This window comes from Aulonocara sp. 'chitande type north' Nkhata Bay, linkage group LG1, assembly GCF_057382095.1.
Source record: "Aulonocara sp. 'chitande type north' Nkhata Bay isolate Kocher_YH1m ecotype deep benthic linkage group LG1, A_spYH_male_GT1.1, whole genome shotgun sequence".
In the NCBI taxonomy this organism is placed as follows: Eukaryota; Metazoa; Chordata; class Actinopteri; order Cichliformes; family Cichlidae; genus Aulonocara; species Aulonocara sp. 'chitande type north' Nkhata Bay.
Genome location: NC_141344.1, coordinates 14,471,071 through 14,491,571, shown reverse-complemented (window position 1 = coordinate 14,491,571; position 20,501 = coordinate 14,471,071). Strand labels below are relative to the sequence as shown.

General features: G+C 39.8%; 1 protein-coding gene across 2 annotated transcripts in view; it reads right to left on the bottom strand.

Annotated features, from left to right (window-relative positions):
- The window catches only part of esrrga (estrogen-related receptor gamma a), a 180,353-nt gene that overhangs the window by 100,291 nt on the left and 59,561 nt on the right, over window positions 1-20,501 (bottom strand). Inside the window, exon 3 of one of the 2 annotated variants that reach the window (XM_086282046.1) lies at window positions 17,969-18,062. The exons of the other annotated variant lie outside the window; for it this stretch is intronic. Within the exon in view, the coding sequence (XP_086138172.1) occupies window positions 17,969-17,988 (20 nt within the window). The 5' untranslated portion in view covers window positions 17,989-18,062. The remainder of the gene's footprint in view (window positions 1-17,968; window positions 18,063-20,501) is intronic. 2 annotated transcript variants of the gene reach the window in all.

Sequence of the window (20,501 nt, the reverse complement as noted above, 5' to 3'; positions counted from 1 at the left end):
TACCGATACGTAATATCGGATCGGTCCATCTCTACAAACTACAGGTAACTGTGGCAACTGTCACAGCAATTACAGAGAGCTTTTTGATGCAGTTTCATCTTTGAAGTCAATTTCACCCAGTGACATCCAGCAGCCTTTAACAACCACTCGGCAACTGGTCAGTGAACGCACATTTGTCCCTAGTGACTGGAGGTTGCCAGAGGGTAGCTGACTGCTCTTGTAGGCCTGGATTGAAACACGTGAATAAAACTTTCACTTACAGTATACTACATAATTTTTATTACTACATTACTCACTTCCTCTCCAAGTCTGCTGACTAATTTGCATTGCATTGCTGTTTGCCCACAGAACTTTCCACTCCCAGCAGCGCATTTTCAAGTATGTGGCATCGCGCTAATTTGCCCTGCTTAGTAAATATGGCCTTAATTGAGTGTGTAGCTGTGTGAATATGGTAATGTTTAAGATATGTGCATACGTTGAGACACAAGATGCTGTTGAGATTTCACAAAAAAAGGCAAAAACTTGATTTCCAAGTCATCAAAACCTAACAACTCCCCTCCCACACACACTTTAAATATACACTCAGACCCTGAAGTCCATCGCACATATTGTCAAACAAATGTTTTCACTCACGCTAGTGTTGTTACAAAACATCAACACATCACATAAGCAAATATAGTCTCTCTGTCGCAGACCTGTACTTTCTCTTCCGTACTTCAAACACACACACTGGCACACACAAACACACACACACTGGCACAAGCCTATAGCATTGCGACAAAGAGATCAGAGAAACGGGCAGAAAATAATAGAATCTTCATCCCAGTAATCCATATTCATTCTTCTCATCCCTCCTCGCCTCATTCCTCCCTCCCTGCACGCCACGCTTCCCCGTATCTGACATTCAAATGAGTTGTCTTTTCTCCCTTGTTAGACACACACACACACACACACTCACACACGCATAAATGCATAAACACTCACAGTCTCGCTCTCTCTCTCTCACACATGCACACACCCACCCAAACATACACACACATACTCATCCTCTTTCTTGGATACTTTCTGCCCCGTTGCACCCGTGATGGCAAATTGAGCGCCTCCCATCTCTCTCTCCTCCTCTCACTCACCCCCTCTCTGTTGACTCCTCTCATCTTTCCTCCATCTTCTTCTCGCCTCTGCCCCCCAGCCCCTCCAGCCCCTCTCTGCCTCATGGTGATTTTACCACAGTGGCAGGTAGGGTTGGATCACAAGGCAATGAAGGGAGGGAAAAAGCCTTTATGTGGTGAAGGGGTGCGTGTCTGACACACACTTAATACATCTCACTCACTGCTATACATTTTCAGAGGAACACCAAATAAAGTGGAAGAGTTTCTGTAAGAGGGAAACCCTACTGGAAAATTTTATATAGCAAAGATGGGGATATTTTTTTCTATCTCTCGATCTATCGATTTCTCAATCTATCTATCTTCCTTTCCTCTCCATCTGTCTGTCGTGGTCCTATTAGTGGAAGATGAAGGTGTGATCATGGTTACTGTGTGCTAACAGGGAGCGTGCTGCCACGGATGACAAATATTACACACACATGCACACACAGGCGAGCAAGGAGAAAACACTTGGAAGATTTCATCACTGCTTGTAATTATGATCCTGTCAAGTCCACAATGTGGCAATCCATAACGACACATGCACATGTGGACACACTCATACTCTGTCATACACACGCACAGAAACGAACAGACACTTAACATATCTATTCATAAGTTCTCATATTCATACTCTGAAAACATACTTATTATTCAGTCCTAAGTACAGCAATATACACAGTCCTAAACAAACAGAAACTGGCACAAACACAGACACAACAAAACAGAACATAGTTCAGTCTGTAAGAGCTGATTGTGCTGTTATATTTCACAAGATAAAAAACATATCAGGGAAGCGTAAAATATAGAAGTGTAAGAATAAACTGCAGTGGCTACGAGTAACAGTGGGTTTATGTTTCATTCTGCTGGGATAATGACAGTTATTGTGTAATCTTATTAAGTTGCACTAATTTTTTTTGCATGGAATTGCATCTGGCCACACAGCTATGGCTGGCTGTGTGTGTTTGTTTTTATATTTAGGTGTGCCCATGTGTGAGTGTGATGACATCTCTGTCTCTAGTGTTGACACTTCATGTGTCAGGGGAACCTATTAGAGACCCTCACAGCCTAACCCCACACCTGACCCCACCCTGATGTATGTGCATGCATGTGTGTATCTTCTTTTTCTTCAAGCCACAAATGTTGCTATTGTGTTGTCTATTTTTCCTTAGTTTTCTTCATAAAATCTTCGGTATACTTGTCAGTGATATTTTATTTAATTGCACGATTTAAACCATTTCCAATATATTAAAAAGTTAAGGCTTTCTGTCCAGTAGATGTGTGTGTTAAATTATGTGTAAGATTGTGTGGCTTATACCTCTGAACTTTCAAACAATCCTGATGTCTGGGATCAGGTCTCTGGTTACCCCGGATATCTGACCCAAAGACCCTATTGTCACATATAAATCTACTGGGCAATGCTGGGAGTGTACTGGTGTGTTTGAAGTATGTGTAAGTACACGTTTTTGTCTAAATGTGGGTGTGGGAAAAGTAAAAGAGCGAAAGAAGGAAACACAACGAGAATCTTCAGAGTTTATACTTTTAAGTGTATGTGTGCTTATACTTTTTTTTTTCTTGCATTCCCTTCACTGCATGTTTTTCTCTTGAAGGTCACTGAAGAATAAATATCAGTTAGGGAAAGGCTTCTTGCTTGTATTCTTAAGCAGCTGGCAAAGGAGAATAAACAGCACTTTTACCACACATAGATAGTGTGCAAGGCTTAATGTGTTGAATGTCAGTGGATATCAGTTGGCAGGTCTTGTGCCGCACTCTGCTCTACACAGTCAACACTGCATTTAACCCCTAGATGACATTAAGAACTCATAAGCTCACACGTGCGCTGTGTGTGTATGATAGCATATGTATAACTATGCAGACACTGAAAATCCTTTTTTCTGAGATGGGGAACAGAGAGACAGAATTGAAATCAACACATGTACTGTATTAGATATTGTTATTAAATAATATTTTACCAACTTACAGTGATTCAAACACATCAGGCATGAAAAAGATGATAAAGTTTTGAACACTGGGGCCTTTGGATATGCCGCCGGGGAAAGAATATATTTAAAATCCAGGCTGCACGATCATGGCCAAAGTTATTATCATGATTATTATCAACACGGAGATCACAATTATTTGTCAAGATTATTCATGAGTTTTGTGACAAAAATATTTTTATTGGCGTGTCCATGTGGTGTGACATTCCTGCTAATGTACAAATCTGTGCATCAAAATTTGGTCCTCTTTACACACTTAAATCCAGCTGATCCCTTAGACAAACATTTTTAGACACTTCTCTCTGGTATTTGCTTTGGTGGTTTTAGTGCATTTTGGGGAGTTTGATGGATATGCAGATATGCATATTCCTTGTTAGTACCTCTAAATCTGACTTCCTTCCATATAGTCGATGATGATCCGCTTAGAGGGACATGCTCTTCAAACTGCGTGATGCGAGGAAGAGCTGTGACTGTCACCTGACTGTGGTCAGGTGGTTATTTAAGGTGTGTTTCATTTGCTTTTGATTTGCATTCTATTGGTGAACCACACATTTTCAATATTGCTTAATCACGTTGTTTTAAGTCAAAATCATGACTGAGGCTTAAATTCGGTTAACTGTGCTGCCTAGTGGCAGTGGCTTTCAGCCTGATGCGATAGGGGGAAAAAACAACACAATAAACGTAATCTTATGTTCCTTTTTAGGTCATATAATATTTTTGTGATCATTTCAGTAAAAGTTGTGAACTGAAATATTCAGATTTGGTGTATTTTACTGCAAATTTTAAAATACACAGCAACAATGTCATAACCAGGAGAGATTCAGTGCTCTCTCCAAAGACATTTGATCAGGATTTCCATCCCAAAACTTGAATTCAATGTAGACCGCATGTGACATCTGGTTTGACACATTTGACTCTTTGTGAACATGTGTAACTTTTTCTTGAACAGTTGTTTTTGTTTTTTATTTTCCCCACTTATATCATTATTGTACTTTCTTTTTTTTTTAAACTGGAAGAAAAAAAGTTGTCAGGGTGTTTCTCTCTGGTAATAAGCTACTGTGATCATTAGGTAAGTGAAAACAATAGCATCATCTTAATAAGCAGCTTAAAACAATCAATCCAAATAATTCAAGCATGACTTCTGTTTTTTTCCTCCTGCTAATGACTTCACTAACGTACAACAGTTCTCAGTTCATCCCTCCTTCTGTTCTCTACCCTGTCTCATTTCAACATTCATCTTCTCTTACCATATCTGTTTCATACCAAATTTTGCCAGTTTACTCAGTGTTTCCCTTCTTAAACCTGATTTCCTCTATAAGTCTCCATTGCTCCTCCAAACTAATTCACTGCCACCCTTTCTCTTCTGTCCCCCATCTCTCCCCATTCCCCTTTCCCTCATCCTCCCTGACAGAGACACACACATGCCCCTCTTCCTGTCTTGTCTCTCCGAACTCGCTCAAGCACAACTAAGCCGAGGGTTTGAGTCCCAATGAGAGCGGTTAGAGCAATCAGAGCTTTTCACACCCTCTGATGTTCTTAAAAGGTGGAGGGATCAGACGCCCCCGCTGTACCACGGCACTTCGCTGACATAGTACACAGTCACAAACACACACGTTCTTACAGACACGTGCGCACACACATGCACACACAAACACACGTACCCAAATGACTGCACAGATACTCACAACATAGTACAGCACACTCATGCATCCACATTCACTTGAAATCCAACATCCATACATGCACAAAAGGTCACATGAAGACACAGGTATAAAAGCACTATGATGAGCTGGCTAACAGAGAGCATACTGACAAACAAACAGCAAAACAACAATATTAACAGCAGAATTTTGGCTACTGTTTGAAATCAGTTTCAAATTTTACATCTACTAAATAACACTTCACATTAGAGAAGTGCCCTGAAGAACTGTTTGGCTTTGCAGCATGATGAGTAAATGTCACCATGCCATAACAATTTTGCTGTGTATATTTGTGAGCGTGTTTCAGTATTACTTGAGATACCTAAAAACAGACAAAATACTCAATGTAACCATAGTAGCATCAGTATTTTAATTGATGTTTTTAAATAGGAAAAAATGCAGTATGCAATACACAAAGGAAGTAGACCAGCAAGGTTTCAGGTGAAAATGTTTGAGATAGTCCTTCCTGGTGTATCATTTAGGTCTGTGGGATCAGGTGTGCATGATGGTGTGATATAGAATGCAGTTAGGAAACTGAATGTACAGCTCCACGCTCCCCATAATAATAATGCGGCAAAGAGCAGTGACGCTATCAATTTACACCGTAACGGACAACACAGTCACTTTGCACCAAAGTGAAAGACACCAAGACACACACAGTGAAAGACACACACAGAGCACAGGCACAAAGTTCAGGGGGATTAATTCACTGCATCATGTCATCAATCCTACCTTACCCCCTACTGTCAGAAAGGGAATAAAAATTTGTAAAAAGGGAAAACTGAAGTGTGGTGCCCTTAATACAGTGCTAACAGCTTCACCTTCTCTCCTGCTTTCTTCCCTTTTTTGTTACCTATTTTCTCTTTTTAGTTTTACCTAATTTTCTCCTCCTTTCACTCTCTTCTACTTTTCTATCTTCTGTTCATCAATCTACCCTCTCCTGCAGCCTCAGCCAGTCTGCCTTGATGAAAGGAGGCTCTTAGTCACATTGGGGTCAGTTTGTACACAAACACACACATACACACACCTTCATACACAAGAAAAGGGTCATCCTGGCAGGGTTACGCTGCACAAAGTCAGCTTCCCATAATGTGGCTGCTGTCGCCTGCATCACACCCTCATGATCCAATTAGGAGCCTCGATTCCTCCAATCAGCTGCTGTTTCAACCAACGGGGTAGGCGAGCAGGAAGAGGCAGGCGGGCAGCGCCAATCTCGTAAGTGCTTTTAGGGGATTAGAAGGGTGGAAAGTGGAGAGGGAGGGGAACAACTCTCTCCTCATCCTTGGTGCTCTTGTTTAGTTGCTAAGATCAGAACACTACAACACCCCTTAATTTGTCACACAAGTTTTCAGTGCAATGGCTGCTCGTCCGAAATAGAAGAAATCAAAGTTTGAAATTGTGAGAAGAAAACATATACGTTTCGCAATGGGAGATAATTAGATATGTAGGGTGACTGTGAGTGGAACAAAGAAAAGAAAAGGAAAGAGGGGGTTGTACAAACGAAAGACAGGAATTAACAAAACCTTTAATGCATCCAGAAATTAATTTAGGGTGAGAAGAGGGCCAATTAAGACTCAGGAGGCGCTGCAGTACCTTTTGGCCTTGTATGATCTCTATGGGTTCTAGTAGATACACTGAACATATGAATTATATGAGATAAATGTATAACATCTTTAAATCAAATCATTTTAAACTACTGCTTTGGTAAGGTGCTATGAATACATTTCTGGGGTCTTGAGAATCACTGTACATGCACAAAGAATGTCGCTATATCAGTGTTTCCACACATTAATTTTTGCAGTGCAATAGCTTCTGGAAAAAGGGAAATAAATTAAGAGCGGGATAGAGAAAGACTGAGAGACAGAGAAAAGTCTTGATGAAGTTCGGATGCTCGTTATCGAAGCTACTAAAGAGCACAGAACACCACAGACCTAGTAAAATAATCACTGTTTTAAAAACAGGAAACTAATAGACTGCAGGGGATTATATAAAAACAAAATCCAAAACACATTTATCTATGTAAATATGAAGACATATTCTAAAAAATAATGCTTAAAAAGATAAAAAAAAACCAAAACCATACACACATCTGGCACACGACAACCTTGCATGCCTCGTGCCAATTGTGTAACCTGTGCAGCAAGTGAACGTGTTATCTCGTGCTATCATGTGTTCTCTTAAATAAACAATTTAGTGAAAGCCAATATTGAGACCTCTGAAGAAAACAATAGATGTTTCCTTCCAAGGCTTTTAACCACTATCCACAGATAACGCAAATTATTTGCACACAAACTCCTGTGCATGTAAGACAAAGAAAGAGTCCAAGGCATAGAGGCACAGTACGTAAAAATGAGTGTTAAAATATCTTTAGTCAAACATGTAATATCTATAGTTGATAGCATGCAAAGTGTTTTTTGTGTAATCACTGACCTCTGTTGAGACTTGCACGTATCGAAACTACGCCAACAGAGCTTAAATCATTTTTTGCTCCTGAACTGTAAGTTATGCTGACCTGTAGTTACATAATTAATAAAGTGACAGTTCGTAATGCAGTTAGGTCCTAGGAATCACATCCAAATGTGCTCAGGGTGCCTTCAGTTACTGTGATCTTTTTCATTTCAACAAGCCGCCTGCTGACCTGAGATCAATTATATCTGTGGAGACATTCACAAACAAATTCAAAACCTTTTTGTTCATACAGGCCTACACTCAACAGGTGTGTGTGTGTGTGTGTGTGTGTATGCGTGTGTGTGCGCATGATTTTTTGTTTTTATTTTCTGTGTTAAGCACATTGAATTTATTTTCCTATTAGAACAGAAATCCAGTAATCATGAATAGCTAGGTGCGATCTGTTACAACAAGAAAATACAGTAAAACATGTTTCATCACTGCTCTGATTCAGCATGAGATTAAGCTTTAGTTTTAGTCGCCATGTCTAAAATATAAATGCATAACAGAAATCACTGGGTTAAATTTCTAGCAGTAATGAAAAACACTGCATGAACAATAAACAATTTCTATCATTTTAACAACAAAGTGTTGAAATGATGTCCACATCACACACACACATCACTGTCCACATCACTTGGTGTCCACACACAGTTTAAAACTATGTGTGGACACCAAGTACCAAGCTGATTGTTCACCTCAAAAGCCAATCTCCAGAGATATACCTCAGCAGGCAAAATCTGTTTTGCTCTTGCCTTTTTAATGAAGTGCTAACGGGTCATACAGTTGCGGTCAAGATATTTCTCAACTTCAACAAGTTTCTTCTCATTCATTCCTCACACTAAGTGAGGAGAGGGACCAAAGACAGGTCGGGCTATACAAGCGAAAAGGAAGAAGAATAAAACAAATTATCTAGAGTCTGCAATTTTGGCCTAAACAGCAGCAAACTGTTACACGTCGGTCTTTTGTTCACCTTGAGCCTGTACAATGTCCAAAACTTGAAAGGTTTTGGCAAAAACTATCCTTATCCTGAGCAGTCATAAGAAAAGCAATTATTAACCAACATTAATTGTTATCACAGTTATTAACCAACATTAATTGTTATCACAGTTAGTAGGCAGCAAGTGGCCTGCTTCATTATCAGTACTGCTTGATATCCAACTTTTTTATTTACTTATAAAGGTCAGCATTGTTGTGTTTATCTGCATGTTTGTGTTTTTCTGTATGTCTGTCGGTATAGGCTTGCACTTACCACTCTGCAGGTTTTATCTTTCTCCTAAGCGTTTTGCTTGAGGCGTCAGGACCTCAATTAAAAAGAACTGCTTGTAGCAGTCATGAGCTTGATGCGTGTGCACGCGCACACACACACACACACACACACACACACACACACACACACACACACACACACACACACAGACACTATATCTAAAGTATGAATATTTCACTTTATCTAAGTCCCTTTACCTTGGAATGACCTGATTGTCCCACTATATGTGTGTATGACTTAATTTCCATAGAGGTATGTGGAAGTGCATTCAATCTAGTGCTTGAGCACAAATACATGGAAACTAATACAGGCACAGAGGACTTGGTCCAATGACATGGAATATTTAGAGCAGTAACACTCTCCTTTTTGTTAGGTTTTACATATTGGTCTGTTAATGATGCAGTGTTTGTCCTACATTCTCCACACTGCATGTTGTAATACATATATAAGACATAATCACACCACCATCTTCACCCACACTTTAAACATTCCCTAAATAATACTGAACACTAAAATTTTATTTTTTTAGGCAATAAATCAGTTCATTTATAACGAATAATACATTAAATCAATTAAGGCAATAAATCACAATAGGTTCGTTCTGATATGCTTTAGAAACAGGAGACTTCAGCTGTGCACTGCACAGTTAAAAATCCCTCTAGAGCACTTTATCTTACAGCATTTACAGGCAACTGCATTGAATTTTACTGTGTACTGCTTGTTGTCTTTGTGTCCTTTCAAACAGATGATATTTGTACTTTTAGGTATATTTTTTCTATTTTAACAGCAACACTGAGTAAGTTTGTGCAGGCACACACACACACACACACACACACACACACACACACACACACACACACACACACACACACACACACACACACACACTAAAATAAAATAATGAAATTAACAGGGCGATCCCTTTTTTTCTAGTTCCTCTGTCTCTCTTTCTCCATGGTCCATGGCCCCAGTAAAAAGTGTCTCAAAAAAATGTTACACACATTCTGTGTGTGCATTAATCAACTGTGGCAGCCACTCTCTCTCTAATTACCAGACTTCTAAAACAAATTCCCTCACTCGCCCGAGTTCAGGCACATGTAAAATCAGGCAGCACGTGTAAAACAAGTAAGATTATGAAGGAACGTGGTTTGTAGAAGGCACACCATGTATTAGAATTCAAATGGTTTAGTTTAGGACCAGATAAAAAGCAAGAAGTACCTTTAAAGTGAGCAAATTACGGTCGTTCCCACTTCTTTCAAAGTAAAACAACAATATAAACAAATAAAAAAAGACCCCACAGCTTCCATTCTCTCAATATTGCTGCTACCAACCATATCTGTGTCCTCTCTGTCCCTTCACCCTGTGCTTGCCAAAACACTTCGCCTTCATGTTAACAAGAAAAACAAATAGACCCAGTAACATGAAACCTCTCAATGACAGTTACTCAGGGGTTCTGCTAGTGTATTATAAGACTGGCAGCATTTCTGTGCACTATTTAGAGTAAGCACAGTAGATCATTCACAGTTATGTGTGAACAAGGTTGACAAACAGCAGATTCTATGCTGTTCACTGCTATAGCCTATGTTAGTTGCTCTTGATATTGTCTGCACATACCCAGCCCAGCTATTCCGTTTGTGCCTGAGACACTGAACTGTAGTGGGCAGATCGATTTAAAAAAACAAAACTTAATTGCAACACACTAATTCAGTCTAATATTTGGATGTATTAATTTGGTACATTTTTATTATAAGTAGACAAACCATGTTTCAGTAGAGTTAGACATTGGTATCAATTTCAAAATCCTACATCACCTCATTCTCAAGTTATTGCACTCATAAGATTTTTGACTTGACTCCTGACCTTGACCTTGAGGTCAGAGACACTGAGATTCAAACTTGTCTGACATTTTTAGTAGATGCATGTATGATACTAATTTGATACTCCGACGTTGCCTCATTCTCAGATCGCATTCACAAACTTGGTTATCCAAACCAACTTGCCCACCCGTCCAGCACAGTGACAAACATACCTCATCAACCTTTTACGGTTGAGGGGAAATACTTGAACAGGTATATCCCTATCACAGTCTCAGTCTGAACATATACAACAACAACAAAAACAGCCCACCTTGACTCGTCATCCCCTTCATGGATTTAAAAGACTTTTCTTCTCATTTGCCCTAAACTTGTTCAGGTGATGGGTTGTAAAAGGCACCATACTTTTTGCGCATGCTTCTTCCTATCTCTATGAATATTGGATATTAGCATCTACAGTATACCCCATCCTTCATTAGTGACCACATGCTTATTTCCACCCTTAATACATGTGGAAAGTGCTTTCTTCATATCTTCTCATGATTGTAAGTGGCTAATCACATTTTATGCAGATACAAAAAGCTATTGTCTGTGAGTCTGACTCTGCCTACCATCCTAAGTTGCTGCAAGTAGAATTTGAACTGGCCAAGGCATTCAAGCATCAGTCATGGATTCAGATGCCATTCAAGGTACGTGCAGTTCAGGAACTATAATAATACTTACACCTCAAATGCACCATTTTAAGTTTACGGAAAATGTATCAACTTTTCTCATTTTCTAACACTGTGTTAGGGTTGACGTGACGAATCCTACTTCCGGGCCTAAAGTAGTCTGCGTTTAATATGGCTTTTGTGTTGTTAACATCTTTAATGTTATGTATTTTCTTCTATTTAATCTCAAAAAGCTCCTAAAACAGTCAGTGATCACTGTTGACCTCCCTCGGCTTTTATTACCGCTAATCATTTATTTAAGCTCAGTTTTTAAAACCTTAGGATGTAACTACAGCCCAGCCCATGCAGCAGTATATGAATGACTAACCTCGTATTGTGGATGGATTATCTCAGTTGTTCTCCTGGCTGAAGTTTGGTCCTTTTAAAGCATCCTGCCATGCGATTACATTTGTTCCTGAACACCGAGAACACTCACGTTAACTTTTATCGAGTGGAAAAAAAGTTAGCTTGTTTATGATATGCTAACATAGCTGTGTCGCAAGCGGTCACTTAGCACATCATTATATACCAGCTAGCCAAACTTCAGTAACCCTACAAACGTCACTGCTGTTTAGTTTTCTGTCTTCATTTATGTTGGAAGTGATAACAGAGCTGTACGTTTGAATTTGTTTCCAAAACCCCGCAGTCAGGACACACTATATTGTATTTAGATAGAAGCTAGCGAGCTAACTTCCTGCTAACTTCTAATTTCGTTAAATGTCATAAATTCCGTTTTCATGGATGCCTGGATGTTAAACTCAATTGTTACACCTGGTAGAGCAGAACGCTGATCATTTTATTAAAGATGAAAGACTTTAGACAGTTTTCAACTTTCAGTAATGCCATAGTGATCGTTTGATATATGGACCTGCAGCAGAGTTTAGGCCCAGACACGGCTAGTGACGTCAGACTGAACAACCGGATAGACGACATCAGTACTTTGATGTGAACACAGGCTAACTAACATTCCTCTTATATAAGCCACCTTATCAGGTTGTGAACTTCGCGCCATATGAATGTGTTGTGCTGCTCCAAATAGGGTTTTGGTTTTTTAAAAAAAACAAAACAAAAACTGCTGGCCTTTATTACAGCGAGCAAATTGAAAAGATGTCAGAGGTGGTAACTCAGAGATTTTTTGTAACCGACTCTCTTACATATGCATTTCTGGGAGTGTTTTTCTCAATACCCACAATGCAGGGAGGGGAATATAAAAATTAAGCTAGCAAACAGATATACTAACATTTGTGACACACAATTAACTGTTAACGGTAACACTATTTAAGACAAAAAAAAGCAAGTCTTATATTTTGTGCTTAACAGTTTAGTTTTTGCTGTGCAGATGGGGGATTGCAGATTTAAGAGCAACTGTAATGTTCATTTAATTTATTTGGAACGCCAGAAAATAATGTGATAAAAAGTATAAATTACCAAGCCTCAGAATTCTAAACTTGCTCAATTAACTCAGAGATGACCTAGAATCTCTAACAAAAAGGATTCATCCAATAACAACGGCAACAAAATTTCTTCCATGTCTTCAATTTTTGGTGTCAGGTTGTGCAAAGTGAAATGTCTGGATGGACATCAGGCATTGGCAGCCTTTATTAAGACTGCCAATGCCTGATGTTTTACCTGATGGGTAAAACAGTTTTTTATCCTCTGAATTGATTGGATAGTTTTAAGGTGCCATATGGTTTTGTTGTGATCAATACAATTACATGTCTACATTTTAAAAACACACTTTCTTAATATCATTTCATTCTGTTATAATTTCAGGACCATGGACAGTGCACATAGGTGAACCTACACAAATTCAGCTGCATACACTTTGACCAGATGTGAGATATGTATGGTTGTATCTTGCCATGTCCCCTTAGGTGCAGCCTTTTTTGCACAGCTAACTCTACTCTACTCTAGCAATTAAGCCAGAGTACTTAAGGCCACATACAGTCCAGTGAGCCTTTGTGATGCAGCTTGTGAACTTGTGTGTGGTACCCTTTCTCTGTGTGAGAACCTTTTTAACTTTGTTTAGTGACCATTTTTTCAGTTGTATTATGTTTTCTTTCCTTTGATAGTGGCTTCCCTGTGTATTTCAGTTTAATAAAAAACCAAACAACTTTAACAATTTTTGTCTCCATAACTTCTTTGTTTTTTCAACACTTTTTACTTACTTTCCCACATCCCATGGACTTTTTTAGAAGGAATGTAAGTATTATTCATCTGTCAAACAAGTTAAAAGGGTGTGAATAGCTTACAGTGCTACAATTATAGAATCCTGTTTCAATTATAATAATTCTTTCTGCCAAACAGTTGGCCTACATTCAGCATATACTGCTATGACCTATATTTCTTTGCTGTTAACAGGTTAAGCCAGTCCTGCTTGTCAATACATTTTCTTAGTTTGTAACACTTGTACGTTTGGAAGGTTTGGCATGTCATACTGAAATTAACTGACTGCGCCTGTATGTAGAAAAAAGCACAAAATTTGTAAGTCACCTGTAAAACTAACTTGGTGATTGTGTTGACATATTATGTTGCACCATTTAGTAAATCTGACCCATCGTGTTCACTTTTCAATAACTCAACCCCAGGTTTGTTTACTTCTGATGCAAAAAAAAGTATTTTGCTGTGCTAATCTATGGCCAGCAGAACCTACTCTAAGGAAGCGCTGCTATCCATCACGACTGTTATTATTCCTTGCCAGATCGAAGTGGCATCTGAGGATGCTATCCTTTCAAAAATCTGTCATCTGTTTATACCACCTGTTAACATCACCAAACACTTGTCTAACAGCAATCAGAAAAGCTACTGAGAACACTTTACCTTACATTGAACATAGAAGGATGAAAAAAAAAGGAGAAAAATTTAACTGGGCAAGAACAATCCAAAATCTGCACTACTCACCCATCCACCACTGTCAGTCACATTCAAACTGACAAAGGCTGGGATTGTGAAATAGACATTTGTAGTTTTCTGACTGATGAATATCCATTCAGGACTCACAATTCTATTCAGAAATAACATGATGCTCGAAAATTCCTCCACACATTAGGAAGTGCCAAATGAAGAGAACTGGAGAAAGTGAGAGAGGGAGATGAGTATGTGTGAATAAATGATACATATGCTTCCTTTTATATTTAAGTGTGTCTCTGTCTGACTGTGCCAAGCACAAAAATTATGGTTGGCACAGTGGGGGCCAAAGGGTTTAAGATGCTGGACTCTTGGAACTGACTTCCTTGAGTCTTGTTGGGGATCCTACTCATGTGTTGTGTTTCCCAACCATCTATCTCCTTATTCTGTCATCTTTCCAATCTGTGCCTCTAATAGCCTAAAAAGAGCAAATAAACATTTCAAAAAGAATCCATTACATAAAAATCTGTATTAATAAAATGAATGATTAATTTAATGACAGAATGACTGAATGAATGAGCTGAGAGCTCCGCTCTTACCAGGGTAATCAGCCTATTGATCAGCTCAGCTTTTCTCATAGAATTGACCATTTCTTATAGATGGTCAATACTTGGGCCACTTAGAGGTGACTAGGCAGTAAGAAGTCTGTTGCTCCTAATGAGCGTGGAATTGAGTCACATTTCAAAGAAAGAACAACATAGTGACTGTGTTCCAAGTCATCCAATCATGTCAAAAAAAAGATCACTCACTGATTTTAATAAATTACTGTCCTGCTCTATCATTAATGGAAAGTAAGTGTAAGTATTTTCTTTTACTACTATGCAAGTGCAGATTTTATACTTGATCAATTGTGACAGCCAAAAAAACAGGATGAAATGCAGAGGTTAGGACACACACACACAGCTGAGTGGTGGGAAGGGAAGGGAAACTTGAGTTGAACTAAGAGTGGGATGACAGGAGTCCAGGAATAGTGGCAATCAATGGATGGAAAGATGGATGGATAGAGGGAGGAAAAGAAGGTGGGGGGGAAGTGGGAGAGTTGAAGGGAGAGATGAGTGGTCTCTTGGGTGGAGTGGTGATAGTCTTGCTGTGTGTCTGTGAGACCAAATCCTTTCCAAACTGAAGGGAGAACAATAGGAGGAGAAAACCCACAGGTAGGGGAACTATGGGGGAGGAAACGAGAACAGAGGAGAGTATTGTGCATACTGATATATGTATCTTTATTCAAAACACTATGAAAAGCGTCTGGAGGCCACAACTTTTTTATATTGGTAACTCCTAAATATTTATTTATCAAAGTCAAGCACTACTTCCCAGCAGCTCTCATATGTCTACTTTATTATTAAGGATTTCAAGGAGTAATTAGAGCAGATGCACCTTGCCTTAAAAAGGGCAGAGTGGAGGTTTCTGGAACAACTTCACCTACTTCCAAGATGCATGGAGAAAAGTATAGAGTCTGATGAAGTTAAAGCTTCAGCAACGCTTTGTTTAATTGTGCATTTCAGCTTGTGGCCTTCATCGTCATGCTCATCATCAGAGTTTAAATATCATATATACAAATAAAAATAAACACAACCAATCATGTACATGAATAAATAAATAAAAACAGATAAAGATTTTTTAATAAAAAATAAAATAAAAACGATGAAACACTAAAGTTGTGCTTTATCATACAAATAAAATATAGTGAAATAATAAAACTATAAAAGAAAATTAGATTAAAAAGACATTTATTAGGAGCCACTATCTAAACTTCTTAAATGATACTTCATTCATACATCCTGGAACAAACTTTAAGATAGAAAATCCATCCTGTTTTTCCAGAAAGAACTTCCATTACTTCCTCCCTGGTTGAAAGCCACAAGTTGTCCTTCATACCACATGTGTTGCTGGCGCATTAACCTTGTAAAACAAGGGCTAAAAAGCCAAGAGTGGGAAAAAAATGTACAGTTTTATCAAATCAAATTTTAGGCTGAAAACAAGCAGTGGTGTATGTTGGCAAATCGAGGAATGGTGCTAAATCTTACAACACAGAATTTCCTCTGAGAAACCTAATTCACACCAAGTATCTGCAATCAGTTCAAATTTATGTCTCAAAATTATGATTCTCAAAACAAACATTGCAATAAAATGGTATTAATCTCCACAAACACTGTCTGTACAAGGTCTTAAAAAATAGACACGATCTATCAAGGGTAAAGCAAACAAGAGACATGTGAAGAAGCGGCATAAGTGGTGCTTTTATGAAACTCATGAGTTCCCAAGTAAGGGTAATTTCTTTCATAAGTAGCATGCACAACCACACAACCACAATTACTACACACAGAGACACACACATCACTAGAATAGCTGTAAAAACAGGTATTGATGAGAAGGCCTAGTCAATGACCATCAGAGGAAAACAGAGACCGCCATTAGCCAGCCAGTCAATTGCTAAAGCATTCTGGGTAATTCTAGCGCACACATACACCCAGACATGGGGATACACACATTGACAGCAAGAGGACACCCCTCAGGGACATCTTAACCACGTACACACATATACACACACACACTGAGACAAAAATTAAGGCAGGATGGCTTTTATACTGTCATGCTTTGTCCTTTCATTTTTCTATCTTGTCCTTTTTCCTCCATGCTCTTTATATCTGCCTTACTCTTCCTCTGCTTTTTAGCTGTTTTTTAGTCACTCCTTCTTTCTCTCACACCCAATGTCTCTCTCAGGGGTAAAGTGGTTGTTGGTTGCTCCTAGGGGGTCTTAACCAAGTCTCATTAGTGCAATAAAGTAGTTTGTGTGTGTGTGTTACTGTGTATGTGCATGAGTGGTGGTGATGATTGTGCATTAGCCAGCCATCTAATCAATGGGAAAAACCACTGAGCCCGGGTCCCTGCTTATGTTACCATCAGAGCTATTTATACGGAAACACACGTGTCCAGACACGCAAAAATCACAGCATATGGTTATGTGACAGCCATACGCTGTCACACAAGGATACGGGGAGTTTGACTCATGCCTTTCAATTCATACTCAACTTCAGCTTCAACACGACAAAATTTCTTTCCACTGTCTCACCCTCCCTCCGCTCCTCTCCCCCACTCTTATCTGTCTTTTCTTGTGGGAGTGAGACAGATTAACGTCAATGCTGGTTTTACTTATCATACTGTAGCCAGCACAACCCTCCAAGCAACAGAATGGGAGCAAACTGCAATACAATCAACACTGGGTGCAAGCAAAGTTGTACTACAACTGCAGGACACGTGCAAACACTGCATGGCAACATATTGGTTGGCACCCTTTTACTAATGTGTGGCATGGTTATGGTGGTTGGTTTTACTGATAGATTTAGAGCTGCCTCAAAATGCCAGCTTGATTATCTTGGGTATTTTGAGGTCCTTCTTTCAGACCTCAAAGTCTCCAATTACCTATGACAAATAAGCATATACGAGCAACATACAACTGATGATGATAAAACAAACAGCTCTTTTGTCCACCTACTGTAGGTTTGATACAATTTCTGATATAGATCAGTTTCTTCACTTTTTCATGCACACATTTACAAACACAAACATTAACACACAAACCGTTAAAGCTTAATGAAGCAGAACTCAGCCTGGTGCCCATTAGCTTCATAATTAATAATTTCTCCCTGCCTCCTAACACACTTATCAACTTGCAGAGGAGGTTGCATGCATGTGTATGTGTGTGTAATTAAGTGTGTGGGGTATGTGTGTTTGTTTGTGCCTGCCAGTGTCTGTGCACTTTGGCAGATAAGAGATGTAGTTGGTAAGGGAAATGGCATATGCGTGCAGACATGATCGTTTGCATGTCACTGTTATGTGAAAACCTTTAACTCGATTCAAACTACCGGCTTTTAAATGTTTAAAAGTTGACACTAAATTGATGGACAATTAATGTGAAAACAGTAGCAAAAAAGAAGCAAATTATAAGCAGAACAGTCTTAAAAATTACATACATGAAATTACATACCACCATGGAGGGGGATCCATTGTGTATTCTCCATTTCCTCTTTCTCCCTTCTACTTGGAACTTGTTTTTACTGCTATGATCTATAGATTATCCGAAACGTAAAAAGAGACAGCGAGACAGAAGGAGAAAAGCAAAGGGAAAAGAAAGAAAACATGAAATTGTTAGAGAGCAATATCATAGGCCCTCTTATCTAATTCAACAAACTCTATTCCTTCCTTCCTTCTCTTTTTTTATTCCGTCATGTTTCCCCCATTCCTTTTCACTGCACTCACTCTACCTATATCCCCTTCTTCACCTCCCTTCTCTCTATCTCTGTGAATAGAACATCAAAAGCCTCTGAGTTAGATGGGGAATGACAGTATTTGCTATTGGTATGCAGGAAGACATGTCTGCTCCAAAGTGTTAGTCTAAAGGCCTCGGCTAAGTGTTTGTCAAGACATAAAGCCATTGTTCTCGTCTCCTCTCCTCTCAGATCTCAGACCTCTCCCTTTTTCTTTCTCCATCTCCTTTTCTCGCACCACTTTTGTACTTTGATGGAACATTTTACTTCAGTGTGTGTGTGTGTTAAGTGTATATATGAGTCTAGTATGAGAAGGGTTTGTGTGTGTGTGTGTATTGTGTGTGCCACTGTGCCTTAAGAAATTAAGCACTGCCGCACAAAACATTGCTGTTTATTTTTCATAAATTTAGATATTTCCATAACAAGCTGTATCCAGTAAATTAACTACAAAAAAGTGTAAACCTTGAACATACGCTTACTCAGGATAAAAAGATTTCCTGGTAAAACTTTTTCCTCACCTTTCTGGCAAACAAAGGAATTTAAATCAAAAATAGAAAATAATTAGCCAAATTACCTGTTCATTGCCAATATAAACAAACAAATCATTCTAACATCATGGTATAACAACTTTCCAATGTTTATTGCTTGCCAGAATCGTTTACATTGGATACACACACACACACACACACACACACACACACACATACATACACATATGTATATATATATATATATATATATATATATATATATATATATATATATATATATATATATATCTCCATCCATCCATCCATCTTCATCCGCTTTATCCGAGGCCGGGTCGCGGGGTAGCAGCCTAAGCAAAAAGGCCCAGACCTCCCTCTCCGCAGCCACCTCCTCCAGCTTATCCAGGGGAATACCAAGGCGTTCCCAGGCCAGCCGAGAGATATAATCTCTCCAGCGTGTCCTGGGTCTGCCCCGGGGCCTCCTCCCGGTGGGACATGCCTGGAACACCTCACCCAGGAGGCGCCCAGGGGGCATCCTTGTCAGATGCCCGAACCACCTCAGCTGGCTCCTTTTGATGTGGAGCAGCAGCGGCTCTACTCTGAGCCCCTCCCGGATGGCCGAACTTCTCACCCTATCTCTAAGGGAGAGGCCAGCCACCCTTAGGAGGAAGCTCATTTCTGCCGCTTGTATCCGCGATCTCGTTCTTTCGGTCACTACCCACAGCTCGTGGCCATAGGTGAGGGTAGGGACGTAGATCGACCGGTAAATTGAGAGCTTCGCTTTTACACTCAGCTCCCTCTTCACCACGACGGACCGGTGCAGCGTCCACATTACTGCAGCTGCAGCCCCAATCCGTCTGTCGATCTCCGGCTCCCTTCTCCCATCACTCGCGAACAAGACCCCGAGATACTTGAACTCCTCCACTTGGGGCAGGAACTCATCCCCGACCCGGAGTGGGCACTCCACCCTTTTCCAGCTGAAAACCATGGCCTCAGATTTGGAGGTGCTGATCCTCATTCCCGCTGCTTCACACTGCGAACCGTTCCAGTGCGACCTGGAGGCCCTCACCCGATGAAGCCAACAGAACCACATCATCCGCAAAAATCAGAGATGAGATTCTGAGGCCACCAAAGCGAAAGCCCTCCGCCACTTGGCTGCGCCTAGAAATCCTGTCCATAAAAATTATGAACAGAACCGGAGACAAAGGGCAGCCCTGGCGGAGACCATCACCCACCGGGAACGAGTCCGACTTATTGCCGGCAATGCGAACCAAGCTCTTGCAACGGTTGTATAGGGATCGAATGGCCCGTAGCAATGGGCCAGACACCCCATACTCCCGCAACACCTCCCACAGGACACCCCGAGGGACACGGTCGAATGCCTTCTCCAAATCCACAAAACACATGTAGACTGGTTGGGCAAACTCCCATGCACCCTCAAGTATCCTCGAGAGGATAAAGAGCTCCAGTGTTCCGCGACCAGGACGAAAACCGCAATATTCCTCCTGTATCCGAGGTTCGACTAGCGGACGAACTCTCCTTTCCAGCACCCTGGCATAGACTTTCCCAGGGAGGCTGAGGATATATATATATATATATATATATATATATATATATATATATATATATGCCGTTAGCACATGATTCTCCTTATGGGGACCTGATATGTTTAATATGCTGCTGAGAATATAGCCCAGAAGAAGCATATAGTATAGCTTTTATTTTGGAAAGAGCCATTTCTCTGTAATAAA